General features: G+C 42.2%; 1 protein-coding gene across 1 annotated transcript in view; it reads left to right on the forward strand.

The window, feature by feature from the left end:
* The window catches only part of TENM2 (teneurin transmembrane protein 2), a 1,056,669-nt gene that overhangs the window by 613,758 nt on the left and 415,825 nt on the right, over positions 1-27,086 (forward strand). Inside the window, exon 3 of the mRNA XM_010863352.1 lies at positions 15,257-15,466. Within this exon, the coding sequence (XP_010861654.1) occupies positions 15,257-15,466 (210 nt within the window). The remainder of the gene's footprint in view (positions 1-15,256; positions 15,467-27,086) is intronic.

Raw genomic sequence — 27,086 nt, forward strand, 5'->3', positions numbered from 1 at the left:
AAAAAGACAAGAGAGTTCCAGAAAAACATATACTTCTGCTTTATTGACTATGTCAAAGCCTTTGACTGTGTGGATCACAACACACTGTGGAAAATTCTGAAGGAGATGGGAATACCAGACCACCTGATCTGCCTCTTGAGAAACCTGTATGCAGGTCAGCAAGCAACAATTAGAACTGAACATGGAACAACAGACTGGTTCCAAATTGGAAAAGGAGTACATCATGGCTGTATATTGTCACCCTGCTTATTTAACTTACATGCAGAGTACATCATGAGAAACACTGGAATGGATGAAGCACAAGCTGGAATCAAGATTGCCAGGAGAAATATCAATAACCTCAGATATGCAGATGACATCACCCTTATGGCAGAAAGCGAAGAAGAAGTAAAGAGCCTCTTGATGAAAGTGAAAGAGAAGAGTGAAAAAATTGCCTTAAAGCTCAACATTCAGAAAACGAAGATCATGGCATCCAGTCCCATCACTTCATGGGAAATAGATGGGGAAACAGTGGAAACAGTGTCAGACTTTATTTTTCTGGGCTCCAAAATCACTTGCAGGTGGTGACTGCAGCCATGAAATTAAAAGACGCTTACTCCTTGGAAGAAAAGTTATGACCAACCTAGACAGCATATTAAAAAGCAGAGACATTACTTTGCCACCAAAGATTTGTCTAGTCAAAGCTATGGTTTTTCCAGTAGTCATGTATGGATGTGAGAGTTGGACTGTAAAGAACGCTGAGTGCCAAAGAATTGATGCTTTTGAACTGTGGTGTTGGAGAAGACTCTTGAGAGTCCCTTGGACTCTCCAACCAGTACATCCTGCAGGAAATCAGTCCTGAATATTCACTGGAAGGACTGATGTTGAAGCAGAAACTCCAATACTTTGGCCACTTGATGTGAAGAACTGACTGATTGGAAAAGACCCTGATGCTGGGAAAGATTGAAGGTGGGAGGACAACGTCACAACAGTGGATGGGATGCTTGGATGGCATCACTGACTCAGTGGACATGAGTTTGAGTAAACTCTGGGAGTTTGTAATGGACAGGGAGGCCTGGTGTGCTGCAGTCCATGGGGTAGCAAAGAGTCAGACGTGACTGAGCAACTGAACTCTACTGAACTGATTGCATGCATTGACTGAAGCCTACTGAGGGTAAGTCATTTGCTGTAAATCCCTTAGCTAGCAAGCCCTCAGGTAGCCACAATAGGAGCCGTGGCCTCCTCACTCTAACTGTACTACTACTGGGAATTCTTTATGTCCAAGGCGGTGACTTAGAAATGACTATATGAGGAAAGAATGAACTAATGAACTAATCTGTGGTCTCCTAACAAGCTGGACTTAGTACTGGTCTAGTTTACCTTCTCCATTCTAGTTTTCAAACATTTCTAAATTCTTTGAGGGGGAGATTTTCAGCCTTTCTGTTGGCTATCGGTGGTTATTCCTTCGATATCTAATCTTTAGCACCTTATCAAGGAGTGGTCCATGAGGAATGGGTGGGTGGTAGTCTGAGTAGGCAACAGGGAGATGACAGAGTTCAAGCATCTGTCACCTAGATCCCTTGTTTTATCTTTGCTGTCTCAAAGACACAGAGCGGAATACAGACTTGAGCTGAGAACTGTTTGCTGTCTGCAAACAAAGCCTTTGAAAAAGAAAGCTTCAATAATGAGAGCAAAAACAGTTACCATGTGTAGAGCACTGTACCATTTGCATTGGGCTTTCATATATGTTATTATTTAATCCTCAAAATGTCCTGGAAAAGGGGAATAGGACATCTCTCTCATCACCTTCTGATGGATGATAATATTTACTCTTTACTTCAGAACATTTATATAAATATCTCATTCAGTGCCTAGAATGATCTGTATTTTTATATACATTTGCTTATCAGGCATTTGAGAACAGTAAAGTTAAGTGACTTGCCAAAATTCACCCAGCAATTCAGTGGCAGAGCTAAGTTAAACTTCAGTCTGGTTCCACTGCCAATCATATTGTCACATCAGTGATGGGTACTTTGTCATTATAATGGTTAATTGAATTTCATTGTCATTCCCTATGCAGTGTTAAAAGCTCTAGAGCCTTAGCTCAAGTTCTTCCAAGGAGACAACCCATCCTGTCTTAGTTCAGTCTTCTGTCCTTTGCAATGCGGATATTTCCTACCCTAAAGGATTGTTATAAGATTAAGTATAATATATTTTAAGGGCTTGGAAATTATGCCTGGTGCATTATAAGAGCTCAGCGACTCTTAGCAGTTGGTAGTCTTATATGTCCATGAACCCAAGGAGTGAACGTAAAAGTAAGACGGATTCCTACATGTCATGGAAGATGTTTCCTAAGGAAACCTTTTGAAAGTTAAGTTTTGTCATGGGCATACAGTTTCTTTCAGTCTTTCTCTAAAAGCTTCCCCCCAGATAAGCTCTTATGCGAATATAATGTAGGTTACAGGAGGACTGGAAAACAGCCCAGTGTATGTTCTGTGTATTACTTGTGACACCGTAGGAACTGCATTTAGTACTTGCCCCTTCTGTTCTTGGGATCCCTGGTGGCTCAGACAGTAAAGAGTCCACCTGTAATGTGAGAGACCCAGGTGGGTTGGGATAACCCCCTGGAGAAAGAAATGGAAACCTATTCCAATATTCTTGCCTGAAAAATCCCACGGATGGAGAAGCCTGGCAGGCTACAGTCCATGGGGTTGCAAAGAGTCGGACATGACTGAACGACTTCACTTTCTTTCTTGTGTTCTTGGACAGTATTGGGTCACTCCTCTGACCTGGGATAGGAAGCCTTCATAATTATAGAGTGGGAGTGCATCGTAAACAGGGTTTAGGTTCTGGGGTCAACCCAGCCAAGCCAAAAAATAGTCACACCACCACCGTGGAGAATTCCTTAGAAAGCACCATCTTAGCAACTGACATAGTCCCTGTTAATAAATCAAGCACTAAGTTTTCCCTCCAAGGTTGTTGCATATTGCTGTGTCTTCATTTGAGCACCAGATGAAGCAGTAGCTGAATATTTTGCTGTTGTTCAGTCACTAAAGTTATGCCCGACTCTTTGCTACCCCGTGGATTATAGCACTCCAGGCTTCCCTGTCCTTCACTGTCTCAGCGTTTGCTCAAACTCATGTCCATTGAATCAGTGATGCCATCCAACCGTCTCATCCTCTGTCACCCCCCTCTCCTGCCCTCAACCCCTCCCAGCATCAGGGTCTTTTCCAGTGAGTCAGATTTTCACATCAGTTGGCCAAATATTGGAGCTACAGCTTCAGCATCAGTCCTTCTGATGAATATTCAGGGTTGATTTCCTTTAGGATTGATTGGTTTGATCTCCTTGTTGTCCAAGAGAATCCCAAGAGTCTTCTCCAGCATCACAGTTTGAAAGCATCAATTCTTTGGCACTCAACTTTCTTTATGATCCAACTCTTAATGTACCAGCTACTTGATTAAAAGAAAAACATACATTTAAAATCAGAATAAATTCTTTTTAGCAAAATACTGACACACTGAGAGGCACCAAAAACCCAAGACCAATAGAAACAGCATCCAGCAGTAAAGTCAGCACTGTGGTGCATTTGACACATGTGCAATAAATATTTGTGGCATAAATTGTTATAATCAACCAATAGCACCACTCCTTACAGTGTACAGGCTCTGAACTGGGTACCATGATACAGAGGTCCAGGATCCCTCATTTCTACCCAATCATCATAGTCTCATGAATGAGCCAGACATGTAGAAAAATAAATATGTTAACATATTACAAACACAATGATAGAAGGATGTCCTGGGTAACCAGTGGGTGAGGTGATCAGGGAAGATTTATAAAGAAGATGATGCTTAAGCTGAGTGTTCCAGGAGGTTTGCAGGAGAAGGTTGAAACTGTCAAAGAGAAAGGAATGACTTCCATACATAAGGAAGGAGGGAAGGGGAAGATGGATATTCAGTCATCCCAGTGCTCTGATGTGTATAGGGCATGAGAGCATCTGGGAAGAGATAATTCCATGGGAGAGTTAGAACTATATTTCATAGGCACTAAGGAGCCTTGGGAAAGTAAAGGAGGATGTCAGGAACAAATCTGTATATTCAGAAATATATTGGCTCTTGAATGGAGGAGAGAGACACAGGAGTGAGGGATACCATTTAGTGGTAAGCTAGAACCATAGGCTAGACTTATACACCATATTGGTGGCCATCCAATATGGTAGCCAACAGCCACATGTGGCTATACGAACTTAGATTAAGAATTCACTGCCTCATTTGCAGTAGTCACCTTTCAGTTGTTCGGTATTCACATGCATTAATCATTATTGACATAGACCATACCCATCATCCCGGAGAGTTCCATCAGTCAGCACTGATCCACACAAGTGCACATCACCAAAATAATAATACCATCTCATCTTAAAGAAGCTGAGAGATGTAATTAAGATGCATGTATCGAGGAACTAGGAATTTGTGGTCGGAATGTGTTTGAGACTCCCTTACCTTGGGTAAAGAGTTGTATTGCTTCTGGTGGAATAGAATTTATGTCCTCCAAAGGGGAAACTGTACAGATTCACTGCATTTCATCTCATGAATATGGAAGGGCTGGCATTAAGAAAAATTATAGAAATCATATTACTTCAAAAATAAACTCTCCCCTCTATCTAGAGCCCGATCTATATTTGACACCTTCCAAAGTGCAGTGCTGCCAGGAAGATGTGCTATATAAACAGGCAAGTTGTTCATGAGATCTAGGAATGACACTCAAAGGCATGGAGCCCCAAACTGTGAAGACAGTTCATGCTCAAGCTCCTGAAAGAGGCTCTTTAACTGGGGCAAGTCCAACAGCCTGCCACTCTTCCGATAAATTATGTATAATGGCCTGTGTGAAATCAGGATAGTTTTGCCAGGGCCATCTGAAAACGATTTGTTTTCGAGAAAATGCTTAACTGGGCTTTAGTGAGTTCAGTGAAGTGTGAGTGAAGAGGGCAATTAGGTCTTCTGCTGTAAAAATAAAAACTTGAAATGGCCTGATATGGAATAGCTCAAGCCCAGTTAAGCTGATACTGCCTCATTGAGAAGACATAAGAGGTCATCATGAAAATTCCTCAGGTGAGATGCACTTACCTATACCCGAGCTGGAATGTTCTCCCCTGAATCTCTTATATCTGTAAAGGCAACCCAACTCTCTACTGACAGGCAGGTCTCCCCATCTTCTGGATAAAGGCCAACTGTAATGTCTCTTAGCAACAAATTAGATTTGCTCTGAGGAACTTTTCCCTCTCTTTAACTTAAATCCCCCCATTTTCATCTTAAACTTATTTGCTTGAAGTTTTCTTGGGTGAAGAGCTAACTGGATCCAATTTTTACTTCTAATATCTACCTGCATGCATGCTTATTCACCTCAGTCGTGTCCAACTCTCTGCAATCCTATGGACCATAGTCTGCCAGGCTCCTCTGTCCATGGGATGCTCCAGGCAAGAATACTGGAGTAGGTTGCCATTTCCTTCTCCAATATCTACCTAATTCTATCAGTTGGGAAAAAAAGGAGCTACTTAGAAATTGACCATGTCACGTAAAGGATTTTAATCGCAAGCTGTCACACATGCTGACCCAGGGGTTCTCAGCTTCCACACTGTTGACATTTGGGGCTGGAAGTTATTTGTTGTGGAGGACAGTCCTGTGCATTGTAGGATGTTTGGCAGCATCTCTGGTCTCTGCTCACTAGGCGTCAGTAGCATCCTCTCCTTCCCCCATCCCACTGAATTATGACAACCAAAATGTCTCCAGACATTGCCAGTTGTCCCCTGGAGGGACAAAATTTACCCCTATTAAGAATGACTGATCTAGACTAACATCTACACTAAATATAAGCAGCTAGCAGGGGAATATCGGAGAAGGCAATGGCAACCCACTCCAGTACTCTTGCCTGGAAAGTCCCATGGACAGAGGAGCCTGGTAGGCTGCAGTTCATGAGGTCACTAAGAGTCGGACACAACTGAGCGACTTCACTTTCACTTTTCACTTTCATGCATTGGAGAAGGAAATGGCAACCCACTCCAGTGTTCTTGCCTGGAGAATCCCAGGGATGGCAGAGCCTGGTGGGCTGCCATCTCTGAGGTCACACAGAGTCGGACACGACTGAAGCGACTTAGCAGAAGCAGCAGCAGCAGGGGAATATAAATACATAATGTGATGTAAAAATTACACACACACACACATATATACATGTCTATTTGAATTTTCAGATGCTATATTCATTGAGGTCACTTTGCATTCTACAGTTTTGATCGAACCTACTGTCTCTGTTCTTTTCTAAAATCTAGACACAGGCAAGAAATTGAGTCTTGGGTGATTCTCTCACCCTACTCCAAGATCGGTACATTTATTGTAAGGCCCAGTCCAGCTAGAAGGTGATCTGAGTTTTTCTCCATTGCCAAGGACAGAAGGCTACTGCAGTATAAGCTTGATTGATACCAACATTGGCCGGCATCTATGCTCTGATGCCCATAGTATTCATATCAATAGACTAGGTACCCCCTGCCATAAATGGTTTCTCTGGGACCCAACATGTTCAACTTCTCGTGATTTAACAAGAAGGGAATCAGCTTATAGAACATGAACGTCTCATAATTCTGGAAGTCTTCTGCCTTGAAATCTATTCTAGGTGTTCTACTAAATAACTTTATGGTATTGACCAAGTCATATTCTCACTTTGGCTTGCTAGCCAGGTTTAGACAGGATGCTTTTCCTTCTGAGTGACAGAAACCAACTCAAAGTGACTCAAAAAACCAGACAAAACAAAAAAAAGAGGGTTGGGTGGAGAATGAATTGGTTCATATATTGAGAAGTTCGGTGACAGAGTTGGTTCAGTCCTAGCTGAATCCAGTACCCTAACAGTGCCATCCGAGTATCCCTCTCTGCCCCTCCCACCTCTGCTGTCCTCCCTGCATACCCCTTTCTCAGGCAGCCTCTCCCCTGGACTGGCAGGATAGCTACATTGTTCCAGGCTCACTATCTACCAGACTCAACCCAAGAGGGAAGAATGATAGACCCCATGACTATCTCATGGCCATGCACACAGAGTAGGTGCTTGCAGACTAACTGGAACCAATAAGCTGCAAGTTTCACTGTCTCCATCTGAGTCCCTGGCACTTACCATGGTGTCAGACACCACCTTACATATATTATCTCTGGCCTTCACTACAGCATGTAAAGTCAGTGTTCATCAGTGTTCGTGTCATCAGAGAGGCCCAAAGAGGTGAAGTTAATTGCTTAAACTCACACAGAAAGTGGCAGAACTCAGTCAGCCTGGCTTCAAAGTCTGTGCCCTCTCCATTCCCGCCTTGGGCTTTGGAGGACAGAGGAAAGCAGGTGGACCAAGGAACTGAGGATGGTTACACAGTATCGAGACAGGAATGCTGTAAGCAGGAAGGCAGAGATCCTCATTTGCCCAAGACTCTTGGATAATCACATCCATTAGAATCAGGATTTCATTTAGGGCAGAGTAGAAAGTGAGAATGGGGTGGGTTGGATGATGAAGGCAATTAACAGGTGGATTTCAACATGAGCCAAGTCCAGGTTTAGGAATAATCCATTACAGTTTCAGTAAAACACAAGCTGAAGTTCAAATCTTGGTTCTGCTCTGTTATTAACCTCCCTGAGTCTCTAGACAGTGCTGCTATTCTAACTACCTATGATCATTGTGTTAGGTAGGTAGAATAGGAGCAAGTCCAGAACGGCGGTGGCTAAAAGACAAGGAAGGGAAAAGCCCATGAAAATAGAACAAAGGAAAGTCCAAGAACCAGAGTGAGGACCTCAGGTAAAACAAACAGCTCTCCGGGCTAGCCCAGTTTACATAGGGCAGGCCCAGGGGGAGGAGAAAAAAACATATAAAAAAGAGGAGCCAAAATTGGGCTGGGGGCCTCTCTTCTCTTTGCGTCTTTTGGGCCGATATGCCCTCATGCCTCGAGGATGTATTTTCCTTTACTTTCTAAATAAAACTGAGCTGTAACATGGAGCTGTAACACTGGTCCAGCCATTGCTTCAAATTTCTGTTGTGACAAGACAGAACCAAGGAAATTACAAACTCCCCCGACATTTATGGTAGTCCTCGGACCTTCCTTTGTTCTATTTTCAAGGGCTTTTCCCTTCCCTTGTCTTTTAGCCACCACCATTCTGGACTCCTTTTTCCTATTCTAACGACCTGACAATTGGGGAAGGGTATGTGATAAGTCCAGAGTCTTTTTCTTAGCACATAAAATAGCTGAAGAGATGTGCAGCGGCTTCATCCACATTCCTTCAGCTGGAGGCAGGGAGTCCGCCTCGAGCAGTTGTCAGGGTACTTTGGCCCAGATGTGGTGGCAGCTGGGGCTCCCGTGCCCCAGTGCCTCCCTGAGCTCACCCTACCTCGAGTGAGCTGTCCCACCAACAGCCTTCTGCAAGTTCCATGTGTGGAACTAGGTAGAGCTAAAAAGATCTGATCCATCTTCCAGAATGATGTTCACATGGAAATCCAAAGAAAGTGGGGCCACATTCCTCAAGTATTCATCAGTTACAAACCAAATGCTCAGTTGCTCAGTCTCTTTGCAACCGCAAGGACTGTAGCCCACCAGGTTTCTCTGTCCAAGGGATTTCCCAGGCAAGAATACTTGAGTACGTTGCCATTTCCTCCTCAACAAAAGGAGGGCGCAGTGTCAGACACTGAAATTATTTCTGTTTACATACATACCCACATACCTCACTTTCACTCTGTCAGAAATAGAGATTTCATAAATCCCAAACATCTGAGGGGAAATGGATAATTCTGTCAGACATCTGAGTAAACAGTAAGTACTGGGAAATGTCATTAGGACAATTGTTTAAATTCTCGACCAACTGCTTTGCTTTTGTTAACGCCATCCTTTTGCAACCTCAACTTTAACACAAAAGTGATATTTTTATTAAGTGCTTAAATTTACAAAACCACAGAGGAGTTCTTGTTTCTGACTTAAGAATTGCTTTCTTTCTTTGCAAATCATGTATTGTGTGTGATCTCTATTTCCAGGAAGAGCCTTGTTTCTGCCCCCAGTTGATTACCTCCCCTAGGATGACCTCTCAGAGAAGGCAATGGCACCCCACTCCAGTACTTTTGCCTGGAAAATCCCATGGACGGAGGAGCCTCGTAGGCTGCAGTCCATGGGGTTGCTTAGAGTCAGACAGGACTGAGCGACTTCACTTTCACTTTTCACTTTCATGCCTCAGAGAAGGAAAGGGCAACCCACTCCAGTATTCTTGCCTGGAGAATCCCAGGGATGGGGGAGCCTGGTAGGCTGCTGTCTCTGGAGTCGCACAGAGTCGGACACGACTGGAGTGGCTTAGCAGCAGCAGCAGCAGCAGAAGGCTGACCTCTATGGTGCCTTCCAGAAGAGGATCAATGAGTCTGGGGTTCATACCCTGTTCATTTTTTTTTTTTTAAAGCAATCTCTCTTCTTTAATGTGGGAAGTGGGAAAGCATAGAAGGAACCATCTGAGGCTTGGGTTTTGCCATCAGAACACCTGAGTTCAAATCCCAGCCAGTTCTGCTATTGGTACAACATTAGGAAAGTTAGTCCATCTCAGCCTCAGTTTCTTCACCTGTAAATGGGGATTATAATAGGATTTTGTTCACAGAGAAGTTGTGAATGTTATAACAGAAAAGTGCATGTAACATAGTTGGCTAAGTTTTTAGCACAAAGCGAAATCACATGTATATTTAATAATGAGGTCATTTCACTTATTTTTTATATGTAATCGTTCTGCATGATGTTCGTGTTGTTTTGTTTTGACTTTCTCCCACCCGTGTGTCTCTGCTCCACCGAGTATCCTGACACCCCATCCCTGCATAGATCAATTATGCATTGTCTACACAAAAGATTTTAATATCAGCTAGCCATTAATCTTTTGAACGAAAGAGGAACTTGTTGGAAGTGAATTTGGGGAATTGATCTGCAACATGCCCTCAATCATAAATTAGTGAATGTGTTAGCAACAGTTGGGCAGAGCAGCAATTTCACGGATGATATTTACTGCTTTGGGGATGGAGAGTAGGTTGTAGCCATTTAATCTTGGGTGGGAGAACTAGAGTTGGATCCAAGTCAGCGTAAGAAGAAAGACAGAGCTGTGATCAAGACATTGGGAGAGAAAGCAGGGTGACTTCAGCCACAGATGGTGTGGAGTGAGGTTTTCAGATGTGGCTGAAGCAGATGATGCATGAGGGGCGGGAGCGTAGATGGCAAATGCACTCTAAAGATATGTTGCCTTTCCCGTCATTCCTTATCCATGATTTTTCTATTTGATGATTCGACTATTTCCTTCAGAGCCCAGGGTGTCCTCGGAATCCTTCTCAACACAGCCTTCTGAACAGCCACTACCAGTCAGAACTAGCATGAAACTGATTTGTCTGGCTACATGGCTTTTCTTAAATGTATGTATTACTGACGCATAGTTGACTTACAGTGTTGCAGATACACAGCAAGGTGATTCAGTTATACACATATATTATTTTTGAAATTATTTTCTATTATAGGTTATTACAAGATATTGACTACAGTACTATACAGTAAGCCCTGTGCTATACAGTAAACCTTTGTTGCTTGTTGCAGATCTGTTTTTTTTTTTTTTAATTAGAAATCTAGCATTCTATTCATACTAAGTCAAACAAGTAGAATCAAATGTCATAAATTTTTTAGTTAGGTAAAAATTCATAGGGTCCTTTTTTTTTTTTTTCAGGCTAAGCTTTACTGGGGCTCATGTCACAGCAGAGGATAGTGAGAACAAATAACAGTTCCCTTGCTTGCCCACTCCTCAAGGAGGGGCAGGCTTGTTCTCTATATGGAGTGAGGACAGGGACGGGTCCAGAGGCTGCATAGAGAGGTGCCTTAAGTGGTTTGCCCACGCCATGTGTCTTTCAATCCAAAAACATGTTACAAATTGAAACTGTCACAAAATCTTACTCATTTGAAAGCAGAAAAATCAGCAAATTTTACTTACTTCCCACTTTTAAGGTCATGGGGAATCCATTCACACATAATTAGACTTTGATTTACATGGGGATCTTAGAAAACACACACACATATGCACCCACACATATCAAGACCATATGAGTTTAATGAATGACACATTGCTGCCTTTGCATGTTTCCTCTTGCTTTTTAACAGATTGATGAAACCTGGTTTTCTGTATATTTGCCGTGGACTCTATACACATTTAAAATAAAATTTCAAAAATAGTTTGGGGGTCAGGGAGCCCCCATAGTGCATCAAGTAGGAACTGGGTAAGGACGTAGCCCCTGGTTTCATGCCCATCCCATACTAAGTATTTTAGTAAGAAATCATGGTCTATAAAGTGAGCCTGTGTAAGTTCCAGCTTTCTCCCCTGTACTTTGGAACCTGTTTGTGTCTGTACAGATGGTCTCTGTCAGTTGGAATAGTCATGGGGAAAAATGTAGCATAAGTGAACAAAATTAGCAAATGACATAGCAAATAGAGAACAGCACACAATTTGATTGGGGGCAGATCTTGGGACTGAGAAATTTCCCAAGTAGTAGTGGATACCAGCTAGAGAATTTAAGGAGCTACCAAAGCATGGATTTTAAGGGTGCATGGATGTTACAAGAATCAGTTAATTCTACAGTACATATTCTAATAGACCGGAATAACTCCCATGCTTGCACTGTGTTAGGGCTGCTCTTCCATTGTCTGTATGTGTATAAATTAAAAAGCAGTCCTGTCTGTACTCTAGGAAATGAATTCGTGCTGAACAAAATTTCCAAAAGTTCGTGTAAAGAATGATTTCACAGCAACTATCATATCAGGCTCCTGGAAAATTGCCCCTGAACTTCAGTTCCACCTCAGCCACTCAAAGGAATTTAAAAATTGGCTCCCAGCCACCCTTGTTCTTCAACATGCAGCTTCAGATATGCCTCAATAATACAAACTTTAAAGCCTATTGATTGGGAGTTAAAATCCATTCCTGCCACTGCCTCGCTGCTAAGTAGATGTCAATGCCAACTTCACCGTATCCTGGTCAGGCTGCCTCTGCATCAAGGAGCCTTGAAGAAGGTGGAGGGTAGCATGGCTGTGAAGAAGCCACTTTGAACTTCATAACAGAATTTTGAGAAAAGCTTTGAACTCTGCCATCTGATAGCTGCTATCAATGATTATTCAAAGCAGTGTTTCTCATTTGGAATCTCCAGAGTGCCTTGGGATGGGGGACTGGGAAACCTGAAATATGATTTCCTGTCCATCACCTCCCCTCCTTGTATGTCACCTTGCTCCATTTTTGTCACCATGCAGGTTAGGCAAACAGCATGCAGACGGGTAAGAGAGGAGACTTGGGAACAGGCAGACCTGGCACTTGTCACCTGCTGCCTGTGCAGTCTCACTGTGCTGTGCCTCAGTCTTCTCATCTGCAAAATGGGAATGATAATCCTTTAACCTCATAGAACTGATCATGATTGCGCTGTGAGAGGCAGATAGTCATGCAAAAAGATTAGCAGTTAAAATGATGATGATGATGGTAGTATTTTTATCAGCTTTGGGGGGAAGTCACGTTGATTAAATGTGAGTACTGATTCTGATCACAAGCTGATTATTCAGCCTACCCTTGCCAGAGCATCTGGCAAGAATATCGTGCCTTATATGGCTTCTGAACAAGTTATGAATGAATTGGATTTTTTAAACCAAACTTCATTCATCCATTGACCTGCTGCAGGAATGAGTCTTCTTCGACTGTGTTACCGAGACCCTAACATTTAAGCTTTAAGGGTACCTTGTTTCCTATCTCTTTCTGCCACTCCCATCCTCAAAAAGGGTAACTGGCTAGTGGTTTGACGTGTCTGTGCTGTTGTTCATTGTTTCATGTCACCAGGAGCCCCTTTCCTCTTCTCTTGAAGATTGCCTGGATACCAGCTTTCCCAAGAATCCTTGTTTGACCCTCCACCCCTACCTCAACCTGGTCTCTCTTCCTGGGCCCCCATAGAAGCATGTTCTTACATGGGACCATCGTGCTCTTTACCATGTGCTGCTGAAATGATGCATTTTACTGCTTGCCTCTCTCACTAGACTGTGAGCTCTCTGAGGGCAAGGATGATGTCTTGCTTACTTTTGTATCTTCAATGTTTAGCAGAGTGCCTTTAGGAGATGCTTATACATTTTACTGATTCAAAATAATCTGTCAATAACATTTAATGCACTGGGGAACTGATCATGAAATACAATTACAAAAGCGATGACAAAAATATACATCCAGATGTAATATCTGAGGGCTTCCCAGGTGGCTCGGTGGTAAAGAATTCACCTGCAGTGCAGGGGACGCAGATTCAATCTCTGGGTCGGGAAGATCCCCTGGAAGAGGAAATGGCAACCCACTGTACTATTCTTGTCTGGGAAATCCCATGGACAGAGGAGCCTGGAGGGCTACAGTCCATAGGGTCTCAAAGAGTTGGACACAGGCCTGGCGTGCTATGATTCATGGGATCGCAAAAAGTCGGACACGACTGAGCGACTGAACTGAACTGAACTGAGTGACTTAACAATAATGAGATGTCTGAAAATACCTTCACAGGTGTAGTGCATCTAAAAGCAGGAACATGGGTTTCTTCTGCCTCGGGCATGTCTTGCCTGAGTTGAAACTCTAACCTGGTTCTTGAGTTTGCCTTCTTAATACCTTCCCTCTTTTCGACAGGGCATATCCCCTGGGCTGCTGTTCTTGGCTCATTTTTCTGAGCTTTCCAAATGAACAAACCAGCAGGCAAGCAGTCACAAGGACCCCAAGATATAAGGGTGAATCAGGTTAAAGTCCACACAGCAGTTACCTTCACTCAGCAGTTCTGCTGTGAGGAGCTCCCTGCCACAGAAAAAGAGGCATTGTAGCAGCCTTCTGTGCGGGAGAAGTTCTTGACCGAAGGCCAGCTCCAAGACACTGCCCACCTCCTTCCAGGCTGGCTGCTCCTCCCTATGGCTTGGTGCAGATGGTCCTTGTAGAAATTTCCCAGTGATGTCCAGAAGAACCACATGGTGAAGACAGTGGTGAAAGAAACAGTTAGTCGCTCAGTTCTGTCTGACTCTCTGGGACCCTGTGAACTGTAGCGCACCAGGCTCCTCTGTCCAGGGAATTCTCCAGGCCAGAATACTGGAGTGGGTTGCCATGCCCTTCTCCAGGGGATCTTCCTGACCCATGGATCAAACCCAGGTTTCCCTCGTTGCAGGCAGATTCTTTACCATCTGAGCCACCAGACAATGGTGGCACTGGCCACTTCTTTGAAATGCAAATGTGTCGCCCTTTCTGCCTCTCCTCCCCTTCTTCCCCAAACTAATGAGTTTGATTTTAGTCTCCCTTATTTATCTGTTCATTCACTCAATAGATGCTGTTTGTTAGGAAGATACTGAGGACATAGGGGTGAATAAAATAAGTTGACATATCTCCCTTCCAATAGTCATAAGGGCTGTCAAGAAATTTAAACAGGATGACAGGATAGAGCAGATAAATGGGCAGTTCTCAAGAAGGCAAACAGGGAAGGCTTGAATGAAAAGAAGCAGGCTTGTGAGTATCAGTGAGGTTGCAGATAAGGAAGAATGTTCCACTAGAAGGGATTGGAAGTGTGAAGACTCTGAAGATGGAATGGTGTGATGTGTGCAAGCAACAGAAATAAAGATAGTACATTGGCTGGAGAATAAAAGTGGAGCATGGTAAGGGCCACTGTCAGAGGTGAGATGGAAGAGGCGGCTGGTGCCAGTGTAGATGAGACATGCAGGGCAGTGTAAAGAGTTTGGGTCTCTTTCTATAGAAAGTGGGAAGCCACCAGAAGGTGCCAAGCAGCAGGGTGATATGATCTAATGTCTATCAGTAAAATAGCATTCTGGCTGCTGTAGAGAAGGGAGAGAAACAAAGGGTCAGAGACAGGTGTGTGGCAAGAGTGAAAGCAGGGAGAACAGAAGGGAGCTAGTCTATTGAGAGATGGTGGAAACGTCGATTAGGACCATAGCAGGAAAGACAGAAGGAAGTGGATGTCTTCCTGACTGATCCCATTTCAGCTGTGTCGATGGATACTTCTGTTGTCATGTCCATTTTCTGAAATACACAACTACAATCGTATGAATTTGGACATTTGGAAAAACCATCAAATCACTCAAAAAAATACATCTGGAGCTTTTTTTTTTTTTTTGGAGATTTGTATTGTGAGGTGATTGTAATGTAACTTTCTCTGGATGCTTTCATGACACTCATTGCTGACCTTTGACCCCTCTGTCCTCTTTCCCAGGTCGTCCCATTCCACCTACATCCTCGTCTAGCCTCCTCCCATCTGCTCAGCTGCCTAGCTCCCATAATCCTCCACCCGTTAGCTGCCAGATGCCATTGCTAGACAGCAACACCTCCCATCAAATCATGGACACCAACCCCGATGAGGAGTTCTCCCCCAATTCATACCTGCTCAGAGCATGCTCAGGGCCCCAGCAAGCCTCCAGCAGTGGTAAGGAAACCGTGGCGTCTGAACATGTGTTGTGCGCGTGATGATTTGGCGTCTCCTCCGAAACTACACCTCTGAAACCAGGGCTGGGGAGAAGGTGGTGTGGGGAGCGAGGAGGTGAAGTGCCTTTGTCATCTGGTGACACTGAGGTTTCAGGGTCTATTTGTTGAAGGTCGTGGTTACTGAAGAGGTGTGGCTTATCTGAACAGAGCTTGGCCCTCCTTCAGTGGGAAGCACTTCCCCCTAGCTGCACGTGAGAGTCTGCAGGTCTCAAAGGTGAAGTGCAGAGAGATGACGGAATATTGAATGCTGTGTTACTATAATTCTGGTCATAGGCGACAGACACCCTCAACGTGACCAATGCATATGCATCTCAGATCTTTTTTTTTTTTTTTTTTTTTGATGGTTGGCTTCTGACTCTTTCTTCCTTGCTTATTTAGATGATTTTGCAATTAAAATGTGTTCTCCTGATGTGAATGCTGAATGTCTTGCCAAGTCTGAAGCATTTGAGGGTGATCTTTCCTCTGACCCTCTATTTGTCCCACTTCACTTGAGATTAATGAGCTGATTCTGTGGTACCAGGATAAATAACACCTCTAAATCCTTGATTCTCACCGTGGTTTTCACATTCACACATCAAAAGGACTGGTCACAGCATTCCGTCCCCCTTTTGAGGATTTTGTGGTACTTACCTCAGCTCCAGATCCCTAAGTCTTAGGTGGAATTGCCCTAGACCCAGAAGTAGCAATGCCGTATCTGGATTTCTGCTGTTGGTGGCTCACAAAACACGTGACTGTAGGATTGGGCAGGATCTAGGGTTAAGTACCCACAGCCCAAGGAAAGACATTTGCGGAAATTAATTGCTCCCAACCCCTAAGGCTTTGGAGTTATCTTTGGAGTTGGTCGCTCATGGTGTTCATTAGCATATCCCATCAAAATCCAGAAAGCTCTGGATTTCTATGCCAAGGGTGTTCCTCGATGAGATTGTATTTGGGCTCCATCCATGAATATATGCCACCAATGGCCTCAACCTCTACAATTAGAGAGGACCTCCTAAATACATTAAAGATGATTCATTCAGGAGATGGAATGATGGACTGCTACTTATGATGGCCCATGCCCTTCTTCAAAGCCAGCCCTGATATATTTAGTAAACTCATATTCTTTTTCAAAAAAAAATTACCTAATCAAATCTCTCATCAAATGAGCAATCCATTGTTGATATTATGAAGGCCTTTAATCTACCATAAATCTTTATTAGAACTCATCAGAGCTTCTAGTTTGAGAGAAATGTGATTATGGCACTCTTAAAGTGACATTACATCATTGGGGTGATTGGTTTATCATTTGGAGAAGAGACATCAATCATAACTAGCATAACCACACAGTAAATGAATTCAACCTTTCTACCGCGGAACAATGACACTGTAATTGCTCAAAATCAGGCTTAAAATGAAATCGGAAAATGCTCTTTCTTCAAATATGATGTTAACTTAATGGAATATATTATGAAAAATCATGTTTGAGGAAATTCTATATAATTAAAAATATGTGGAAATATATTCCCTTTTTTCTTTCATCAGAACCTGATTTTAGCTACAGGATCATTTTTTTTTTCCCTTTGCTTCTGAGATTATGTTGCATTTAATTGAACTATCCTCACTTATGTTTTGCTGCTTTTTATTTCATACTATGTAATCGTGATGAATATTGTATTATAAAGGACAAGAGGCTTTTGAAATGAGGTGCACCTGCTGATAGCTTTTTAAAAACAGATGATTATTAGCAAGAAAATGAGCTTTTAAAAACTATCTCCTTTTATGCATATATGTATACCCAAGCCAAGATGATTTCCATAAGAGGGGTCAATTCATACTCAGGGCTGTCTAGAATGTTTTCTTGGTGATAACGCTGTGAGTGATTTCTTTTCTGTTGTATCAGATTGTAAGTGGTTGATAGGGAATTTTTGTTGATTTGCTGCCTAATCAAGACCTCCTTCTGGTGGACACAACAGATGCGTGTGTTCGGACTCAAACTTATCCATTTTTCTTCACTCACACCAATTTGTTTTGCTCACTTCAGACTGATAGCTATTTAAGCTTCAGTAATAGGGAAAAATACCACAGAAAATTTGAGGGTCCATTTTCATCCCACTTAAGACTACAGTGACGGGTGTCTTCACCTGCGGGGTAAAGATCCAAATGTGCTCTGTCCTTGTTCTCAGAAGGTTACTTAATCTGAGAACTGGTTAAAGCTCCAGTCACCTGGCAGCCATTCAAAATTCTTGATTCTGGCTTAGTGCTAAAGTGAGTGCAAATCCATTTTGAATATGTGTGTGCTCACATGTGTGCGTGTGTTGTGGAATGGATGTGGGGTCCAAAGCAAATTGGGGATTCTATCAAGATCTGAATGTAGTTGCCATGAACTTAAATTTGACATAAAGGATTGAAAATAGAGTTTGACGCAGAAGATGCAAAGTGCGGAGCCGTGCCTGGGTGTTGTGAATTGAGTTTGATGAAAGGGGCTGGCTTTTTCAGTAGCTGTGGAGGCATAAAGTGACCACGTGATTGGTTGTGTTATGTTCAGCTGCTTAAGAACACAGACCTTTTGAAGCCAGTCTCTTGGCAATGACCCTGTGCTTTGAAGATCTGGGACCAGTTTGGTCCTTGTCTCTTTCTTAGGTGAAATAAAACCCCTTCCAACACCTTCAGCACATACATGACAGTAAAAAAAATTCTTTCCTGCTGCCCTCTGATTGTTGCTGTTATGACTTGACATTAGTGAAGCCCATCATTAGGAGAGTCAGTGTGCTCATTTCCTGCTCAAAGAGCTTCTATTCTAAAGAGACAAACTGGACATAAACTGTACACTAAAATGATTTTGACAACATGAACATCTCAAGGCAACAACAAAACTTCACCATTACGGCTCCACCGTCATTATTTTCTATGACTATTGTGCATTCTTTAGTGGACGGTCCTAAACCCTTGGCACCTGCGCAGCCCAATTGCTCTAACCTTCAATCTGTGCCAATCGTGCTGGTAGCCAGGTTCAGCTAGTGAGATGCTTAGAAGAGGCGTGCTTCCCATCCCCTCAAGCATTTGCTTCCAGATAACTGAGCTCCGGCAAGTGGTTCATCCTGTGTTCTGATCTTCTGCCAGGGCAGGTCAGCTCCAGAGATGTTTCTTGTCTACAACAGCATAATTTCAGATTCTGTGAAGTAACTCATCTAGAAGAAAAAAGTCTGGATCCCAGTGGCAGCATAATGGAGGCTCCTGCAGATGGATGCCTAAGAGTACCTTCCAGATAGGAATGGGGTTTGCATTTTGCTATCAGCATATGAGGCAGAAAATACCTGGGCGGCTGCATTATAGTCTAAAAGCATTGACTTACCTCTTCCACTCTAAAAGGTTGAGTTTTCATTTTCTTAAAAGTCTAAATAAAGGGATTTTGAATACTCATTAGTAACATCAAAGTATGCAGAAGAAATGTAATCAGTATGCATCTGCCAGGACCCTTTCCATTGGTTCTGTGTGACAAAGATGCTATCTCCGCTGGAGAGTGTCACTTTGTTAAAGCGCATTGAAGGTACCCAACTCTTTTTTAAAAAGCATCACCTTGGCTAATTCTAAAGAACATAGTACTTCAAAACAGCAAGCCCTGAATTCCCTAGAGTGGTTCAGGAATTCAGTTGCCTAGCTCATTAAACGATACTCTTGTTTATCTGGCATCATAAAGCAAAAAATTTCACTCATCCATTCATTCATTCAGCCATCCATCCATTCATTCATTCCTTCTCTTACATCTTCCCTATAATTTGGATAGCTTCTAACAAATTTTTCTCAAAAAGTGGAAAATTATAAGAGAATAAAGGGAAAAGTCTAGGGAGAAAAGCATACATATAGGCTTATATACATAAAGTCCCGTTCCATTATTTAAGATAGAAAAACTTGATTCTAAGCTTCCCAGAAACCAAAGCAAAAAGAGAAAAACCCCAACACACACAACATCCATGAGATAAAGACAAATCAACTGACTGCTTCAGGGAAATTCTGCAAATCCTTATATTAGTGAGGCCAGAAAGATGACCGATTCCCAGAAACATGCTATAATGCATGCGAAAGGGTGTCCTGTCAAAATGTCTTAAGACCTCCCTCCTCATGAGCCATAGAGAACATTTTCAGTTAAAAAACCTTTCTACTAATTTGCCAAAATTGCACAACCCAGGGGCAAAACTTGATTTGATGCATAGATAAACCTTAGTTCTATAAAAGACCATGTCAGCTGTTTGTCCCATGGGCAACTGACCTTAAATATCATTGCTCATAACTAAATGTTTCACAGAAATTAGTCAACTTTGGGGTGGTCGTCCTCACCCAGAACCTGAGAAGCAGATGTTCTGTATGACAGCTTTGTCTTGACAGCCTTTGAGATGTTAGAAATGACATCCTCTCCTGTGGACTAAAGCACTGCCCAAGACAGTCTCATTCATCTGGCCTGGCCCACCATCCACGGGGCTGGATTTGGGATCAAGCATAAGGGGAGTGCCCAGAATTTTTTTAAGTTAATGAAACGACATCCCCTTGTATTGGATTGGCCAAAAAGTTCATTTGGGTTTTCCTATACATGCATATAGAAAAATCTGAAGAAATTTTTTGGCCAACCCAGTGTATTTTAGGCTTAGGGAAGAATTTTTCCTCTAATATGTTACAAATTTTCTTGCCTCCTTAAATAGATTATGCCCACTCTAATTTAATTTTATTTAGGATTTCCTAAATAGCTCACAGCAATTCTTTCACACATGGATGATCTGACTGTGCTGATAATACGAACTTGTTTTCTTTTAAAAATCCTTCTACATTGTGAGACTGTGTGTGGTGGTTTTTCAGTTGCTAAGTCGTATTGGACTCTTTGTGATCCCATTGACTGCAATATGCCAGGCTTCCATGTCCTCCACTATCTTCCAGAGTTTGCTCAAATTCATGTCCATTGAGTTGGTAATGCTATCTAAACATCTCATCCTCTGCCTCCCTCTTTTTCTGCCTTCAGTCTTTCCCATCATCAGGGTCTTTTCCAGTGAGTCACCTCTTCACAGTTTATTGCACCTCTTTTAAGGTACCCCATGTTAACCTGTTCTTTATAGGCTTCTCTTTCTTCTCTTAGGTTCAATTTATTATGCATAAAGCTCCTCTGTAGGATTCTGGTGTTAGGTGCAAAATAGATGCTCAATAAGTATTTATTAAATAAATGAATCCATCAGTGTCTTCAGGAACTACGTGTAATGCTTTACATCATGTGTGAATGGAAAAACTGGATAATGAGGGGGAGTGAAGGCGGTTTAGAATATCCCAACTCAGAGGAACATACAAATCATATTCAGTATACCTATTTTTTGCTTGGTTTCTCCTGTTTTTGATCCTCTAGAACTTTGTCGATCATCTTTAAATGAGAAAGTGTTCAATAACACGTGTACATATCACGACAAGCAGTGGCAGAACCAGTGTAAAGGACTCAGTGGGAACCTCAGCAGAAAGAGGCACACCTGTTCGGGAGAGATTCCATTCTTCACTCTTGACTTGGGGGTCAGGAAATCGAGTCCAAATATCATTCACATCCCCAAACTGGATTTCTTCTGTGCATGAGTTGCTTGGTTTCCAGTTCTTCTCCTTCAGCTTGGACATGGGGGCCAGATGTTTAGAGCTGCCTGTAATCCCTTTCTGGTTCTAGGCAGTGGTCTGACTGCCTCTTCTGCAGAGGGCTTCCAGTGCTCCAGCAGCATGGACCAAGTCCTGGGTGCTGACTCGAGGCTGGGGAGGCCACACTTTCACCTTGCTCTTGCCCTAAACGCAAAACACATGGGTTTGCTTCTCCCCCAAAGCTGCCTTCTCCCTTTACACTAGGTATTATGTCAGACACTTTATATACCTCCTTTTGAGGAGGGCATGGCAACCCACTCCAGCATTCTTGCCTGGAGAATCCCCATGGTCAGAGGAGCCTGGCAGGCTACAGTCCATGTGGTCACAAAGAGTCAGACACGACTGAGGGACTAAGCACAGCACAGCGCATACCTCCTTTCATTTATTTAATCCCCACCACATCCCAGAGTAAAAGGATTGCCATCATACGCATTCCATGGATGAAACACCATGGCGTAACACCACAGAAGAAGTGACGTCACAAAGCTGAGAAATGAATGGCCTGGGTATCAAACCTAACCTTCCTAATTCCAGAGACTTTTATCCCCACTCCTCTGTTAAATGTTAACCTTGAAAATATCTAAGTGACTTATTGAGAGAAACAAAAGACAATGAGAGCATTGCCTCAAGGGACACGAGTTACGCTGTTTAAAAGATTGGGAAAAAACTGATACCACATCACAAAAATAGTCTTGACCTCCTCTGCTTGGCAAACACACACATCCCCTGACTCTTTGCAGAAGGTTCTGGTTGAATAAGTTTAGGAGGAGCTCAGGAACTATGCTTTCACTTCTCTGTTCAGATGATTCTTAGGGTCTGGCAAGTTTGGGAAGCCTGGGTGTAATGGGAAAGCCCTAAAATAGAAGCTGAAGATTCAGTTCACAGCATGAACTTTAATAGTCAATCCTGTGCCTCAGTTTCCCTACTTGTCAAGGTTGAGCACTGGCCCAAAATCTTCCCTTCTTGCTCTAATATTCTGTATGTGTAAGTTCCTTGTATCCAGCTGGACCAAACTACGCCCCCTCCCCCCATTTAGAGCCTACCCTCCACCCCTCTTCCTGCATAGTGTGAATTTCACCCCATCCTCTAGGGCTTTGTCAAAACTGAGACCTATGCAGTCAGGCCAAGTAGCTCCTTGCAGTTTCCCTGCAGAGGTTGAGAAGCATGGTTTGGCATCTGATGACACGTGCTTGAAAATGTTGATTGCCATCCCAGCAAGCAGAAAAAGCAGAGCACCTGGGCTCCCAGAGCACCTCCTAAACAAGGTCTTCCACTCTGAGATTGGGAGTTGATCGTTCTCAGGAACCCTCTTGATGTTGATAAACAGAGGTCGGACCTTTTCTTCTTTTCATTTGTGGCTTCTTGTAATGCATGCATGCTCATGTGCACATGCGCCCACACACAGGAATTTTGTAGGTTCAGCTATTTCCAGCCCAGCTATGGTCGGGATCGCTTGTCTGCACCACAGTGCAAATGAGCACACAGGCAAGATGGACAGGTAATTCCTTTGGAGATGCGCAGCATGGAAGTGACATACGGCACCGAAATGTTCCTTCTCAGCAAATAATCTTGCTATTGACAAAATTCCCAAGGTCGATAAGCATTGTGTACTTTCTGCCTCTCCATCTCTGCCCCTGGTTTCATGATATTAATACAGGCGAGATGCCCTAGGAGCTATATGCAACATCTTAACAGTTTCCTGCCCTAACAATTTTTATCCAGAACTTCAGCTTTTCCCAAATTTTCTTAAAGATTATATTTAATTCTAGTTAGTTAGCTTCTCGGCTAATATTAAATAGCCATTTTAAAATGTGGCCCCAGTCTCTTGCTATAGATGTCTCAATGCTCTACTAAATGAAACGATAGATTTCTTTTACAAATGGGCAGTTCTAACAGAAGTAATAACCCCAGCCCCTGGTAAATCTCTTAGACCCCTCCCAAATATAATAATTAAAAAGAACTGTGTTCTTAAGAGTGGGCTCTCAAATCTATACTAGTTGGATTTGAATCATAGCTCAGCCACTTTGTAACACTGTGATCATGAATGACTGACTTCATCTATGCCTCGGTTTTCTTTATCCGTAAAACAGAAGTAAGAGTGTACAACTCCTAAAGTTGTCATGAATATTAAAGGACATTCTGATGCATCTAAGTATCTTAAAAGAAGATTTAGATGGAGCAGGGATCAAGTTTGATATTATTTACTTTTTACGTTAGCAAATACATTGTGAAAAAGTACCAGTCAGTTCAGTTCAGTCGCCCAGTCATGTCTGACTCTGTGTGACCCCATGGACTGCAGCACGCCAGGCTTCCCTGTCCATCACCAAGTTCCGGAGCTTGCTCAAACTCACGTCCATCGAGTTGGTGATGCCATCCAGCCATCTCATCCTCTGTCGTCCCCTTCTCCATAATGTGAAATTACCATTGGTGACCATTTTTAAGTGCACCATTCTGCAGCAAGAGGTACATACACATTGCTGGGCAACTGTCACCACCATCCGTCTCCAGAATTTTTCATCTTCCCAACAGAACTCTCTACCCATGAAACACAAACTCCCTACTCACTCCAGCCCCCTGCAACCCTCATTTGATTTTCTACCTCTGTGAATTTGACTGTTCTAGGTACCTCATATAAGTGGAGTCACAGAACATGTGTCTGTTCTGTGACCAGTTTATTTCACCTAGTTTCATGACTTTAAGATTCACTCAGATTGTGTCATGTGTCAGAGCTTTCTCCCTTTTTAAGGCTGAGTAATAATCTTTTGATTCTGTATTTCAATTATTCATTAATCAGTCACTGGACACTTGGGTTATTTTCTCCTTTCAGCTATTGTGACTCATGCTGCTGTGAACATTGGTGTACAAACATGTGTTCAAGGGCCTGCTCTGACTTCTTTTGGGTGTATACCCAGAAGTGGAACGCTGAACCATGTAGAAATTCTATGCTGCATCTTTCGAGGACTTGCCATACCACTTTCCACAGTGCCTACCCCATTTCAGGTCCCCACCAGCAGTGCACAAGAGTTACAGTTTCTCTCCATCCTTCTAACACTTGTTATTTTCTTTGTTTTTTATAATTGCCATCATAATGCATGTGAAGTGGTTTTGATTTGCGTTCACCTGATGATTAGTGATGTTGAGCATCTTTTCATGTACTTATTGGCCTTTGGAGAAATGCTTTCCAGATTCTTTGTCCACTTTTTGATCAGGTTGTTTGTTGTTGTTGAATTTTAAGAGTTCTTTATATGCAAGTGTATCCCATTTTATTGAACTTTGTTTTACTGCACTTCCGGGTTTTTTTTTTTTTCTTTTTTTTTTTTTTTTACAAATTGAAGTTCTGTGGCACCCCTGAATCAATCTGTCAGGACCATTTTTTCCCAACAGCATTTCCTTACTTTGTATCTCTGTGTCGCATTTTGTAATTCTTGCAATATTTCACTTTTTCATTATTATTGTATTTGACACAGTGATCCCTGATCAGTGATCTTTGCTGTTATTACTCAAACTCACTGAAGTTTCAGGTGATAGTTAGCATTTTTTAGCAATCAAGTGTTTTTTAATTAAGGTATATGCATTGCATTTTTTAAAATAATGCTATTGCATATTTAATAGACTATAGTATAGTGTAAACATAACTTTAAATGCACTGGTAAACCAAAAAAATAAAATAAAATTTCATGTGACTCTATTGCAGTATTAGCTTTATTGTGGTTATCTGGAACCAAACCCACAATATCTCTTGAGTTCTGACTGTACTCTGGATATGCTTAGTTGCTCAGCTGTGTCTGACTCTTTTTGACTCCATGGACTGTAGGCTCCTCTGTCCTTGGGATTCTTTAGGCAGGAATACTGGAGTGGGTTGCCATGCCCTCCTCCAGGGAATCTTCCCAACCCAGGGGTTGAACCCAGCTCTCCTGTATTGCAGGAGGATTCTTTACTGTCTGAGCCACCACAGAAGCCCTGTACTCTGGATATCAATCTCTTATTAGAAATAATTTGCAAATATTTTTTGAATTCTGGAGGTTGCCTTTTCAGTCTGTTGAATGTGCTTTGATATGCAAGATGTTTTAATTTTAGTGTTGTCTGTCCACTTTCCTATTTTTCTCTTTTGTTGCCTGTGCTTTTAGTGTCATATAACAAACACTTTTAAGGGCTTATTATATGGCAGCCATTGTGCTAATGGTTTTTACAGATGGCAGCTCATTTAATCTTCCTTACCTATGAGAACAAGAAAATCAGCCCTTAACACTGGGAACTAGCCTGACACTAGCATCTCTGCAAAAGTTCTGTTGGGGGGAACTGGCCCGGCATTCCCAGCTAGGCCATGGAAGCCTCCCCTTGAACCTAAACAGTCTTAAAGAATGCTAGCATTCATCAGGACCATTCTGTGGTTGAGATAAAGTACGATAAAATGAAAGCAATCCCATTTTATTATCTTGCCTGAATAAAGACAAAAACCAAGTCACTATCCCAAACAGAAAAGTACAAAACACCCCCTCTCCAGGCTAAAATGAGTAACAGTACTTTCTTTACCAGTGGTAGTGTTAGCCTCTTCTACTCAACCCTTCCTGTACATGAAATATATTGAGATATCCAATCATAGGGTTATCCCCACTATCTGACAGCACCAAATGCAGGGAGCCTGTTTCTTTGACCCTTCCCTAAAATTATTCAACATAGCCCTCTCTAATACCCTTCTACTGAAGCACCCCATGGCACCTTCTTTGCAATGAGTTAATTAACCCCACTTTGTTTGACTACAGTGTGTTCCTAGTGGTGTTTTGGCTGGAGGACATTAACACCATTACATTGTGGGTTGGTATGATCTCCTTTTCAACAGATGGAAAAACTGTGGCACAGAGAGTTTAACTTGCCCAAGGACACAGAGTGAATAAGGAATACAACGAGAACAAAGAAATCAGTCTGCAGTGTTGAAAAATAAATTTAAGGAAATTCTTAAAAGACAACAAAAAAATTGTTCAAGAAATGAAAGATGGTTATCATTTATGACACGGCTCAGCTCTTAAACACTGAATATTGATCTAAGCATTATATCAGAAAGATGGGGAGATGGAAAAGTACGTTACATATATGGATGGAGCAGGTAGAAGAAAAAGGCTAGCTGTGCATTTTTCTAGTGAGAAGTTACTAGATAATGCCTAAAATTGGAAATGCAAGAAATAGCAGCAAAGCATGTTATTTATAAACCTGGAGCTAAATAGTAAAATAATCAGCTAAAAAAAAAAATAGGTAAATGTAGTTGCCTCTGGGAAAGAAGAAATTGGTAGTGATGCGAAAGGATTGCTATTTTTGAAGCAAATATTGTATAACTATTCAATTCTTTAAACTATATGCATTTTTCTCTTTACAAACAGAAAAAAAATTTAAAACAAAGTACAAGGGATTGGTTGTGCACAACACTTCATACAATGTTAGAACACTCAAACGGTAGCTATTTAATATTACCAGATATATTTTCATTCAACATACATACGTTGATTAGAGGCTATGTCTTTGAGATGATAGCAGGCAATGGGAATTTGAATGGTTGTCACTGAAACATTTCATCAAAACTGTAGATTTGTCTTATATTTGCTACTGTTGATGAGGGAGTCCTGTGGAGTTATTTAGGGCTTTAAAACTTTATCCAAACCCAGCCCCCAGCCTTGTTGAAAAATCCCAGGCTTAGAATGGCATGAAATGGAGGAGATATCCTAAGCACTGTTCCTCCTCATTATTAACCCAGTATCCATGTAAGCACAGGTCCCTTCTTTTCCCACATATTTCCCAACCAATATAGCCCAACTCCAGCCAGAGTCAGAATTACACCAGTCTTATAGGCTGCCTTATTCAATTTAGCACCTCATTACATTCTGATCTGTAATATTCTCTTGGTATTTCATGCATATAAGTCACTCGTGTCAACA

The sequence above is a fragment of the Bison bison genome, unplaced genomic scaffold (assembly GCF_000754665.1).
Source record: "Bison bison bison isolate TAMUID 2011002044 unplaced genomic scaffold, Bison_UMD1.0 scf7180017864490, whole genome shotgun sequence".
In the NCBI taxonomy this organism is placed as follows: domain Eukaryota; kingdom Metazoa; phylum Chordata; class Mammalia; order Artiodactyla; family Bovidae; genus Bison; species Bison bison.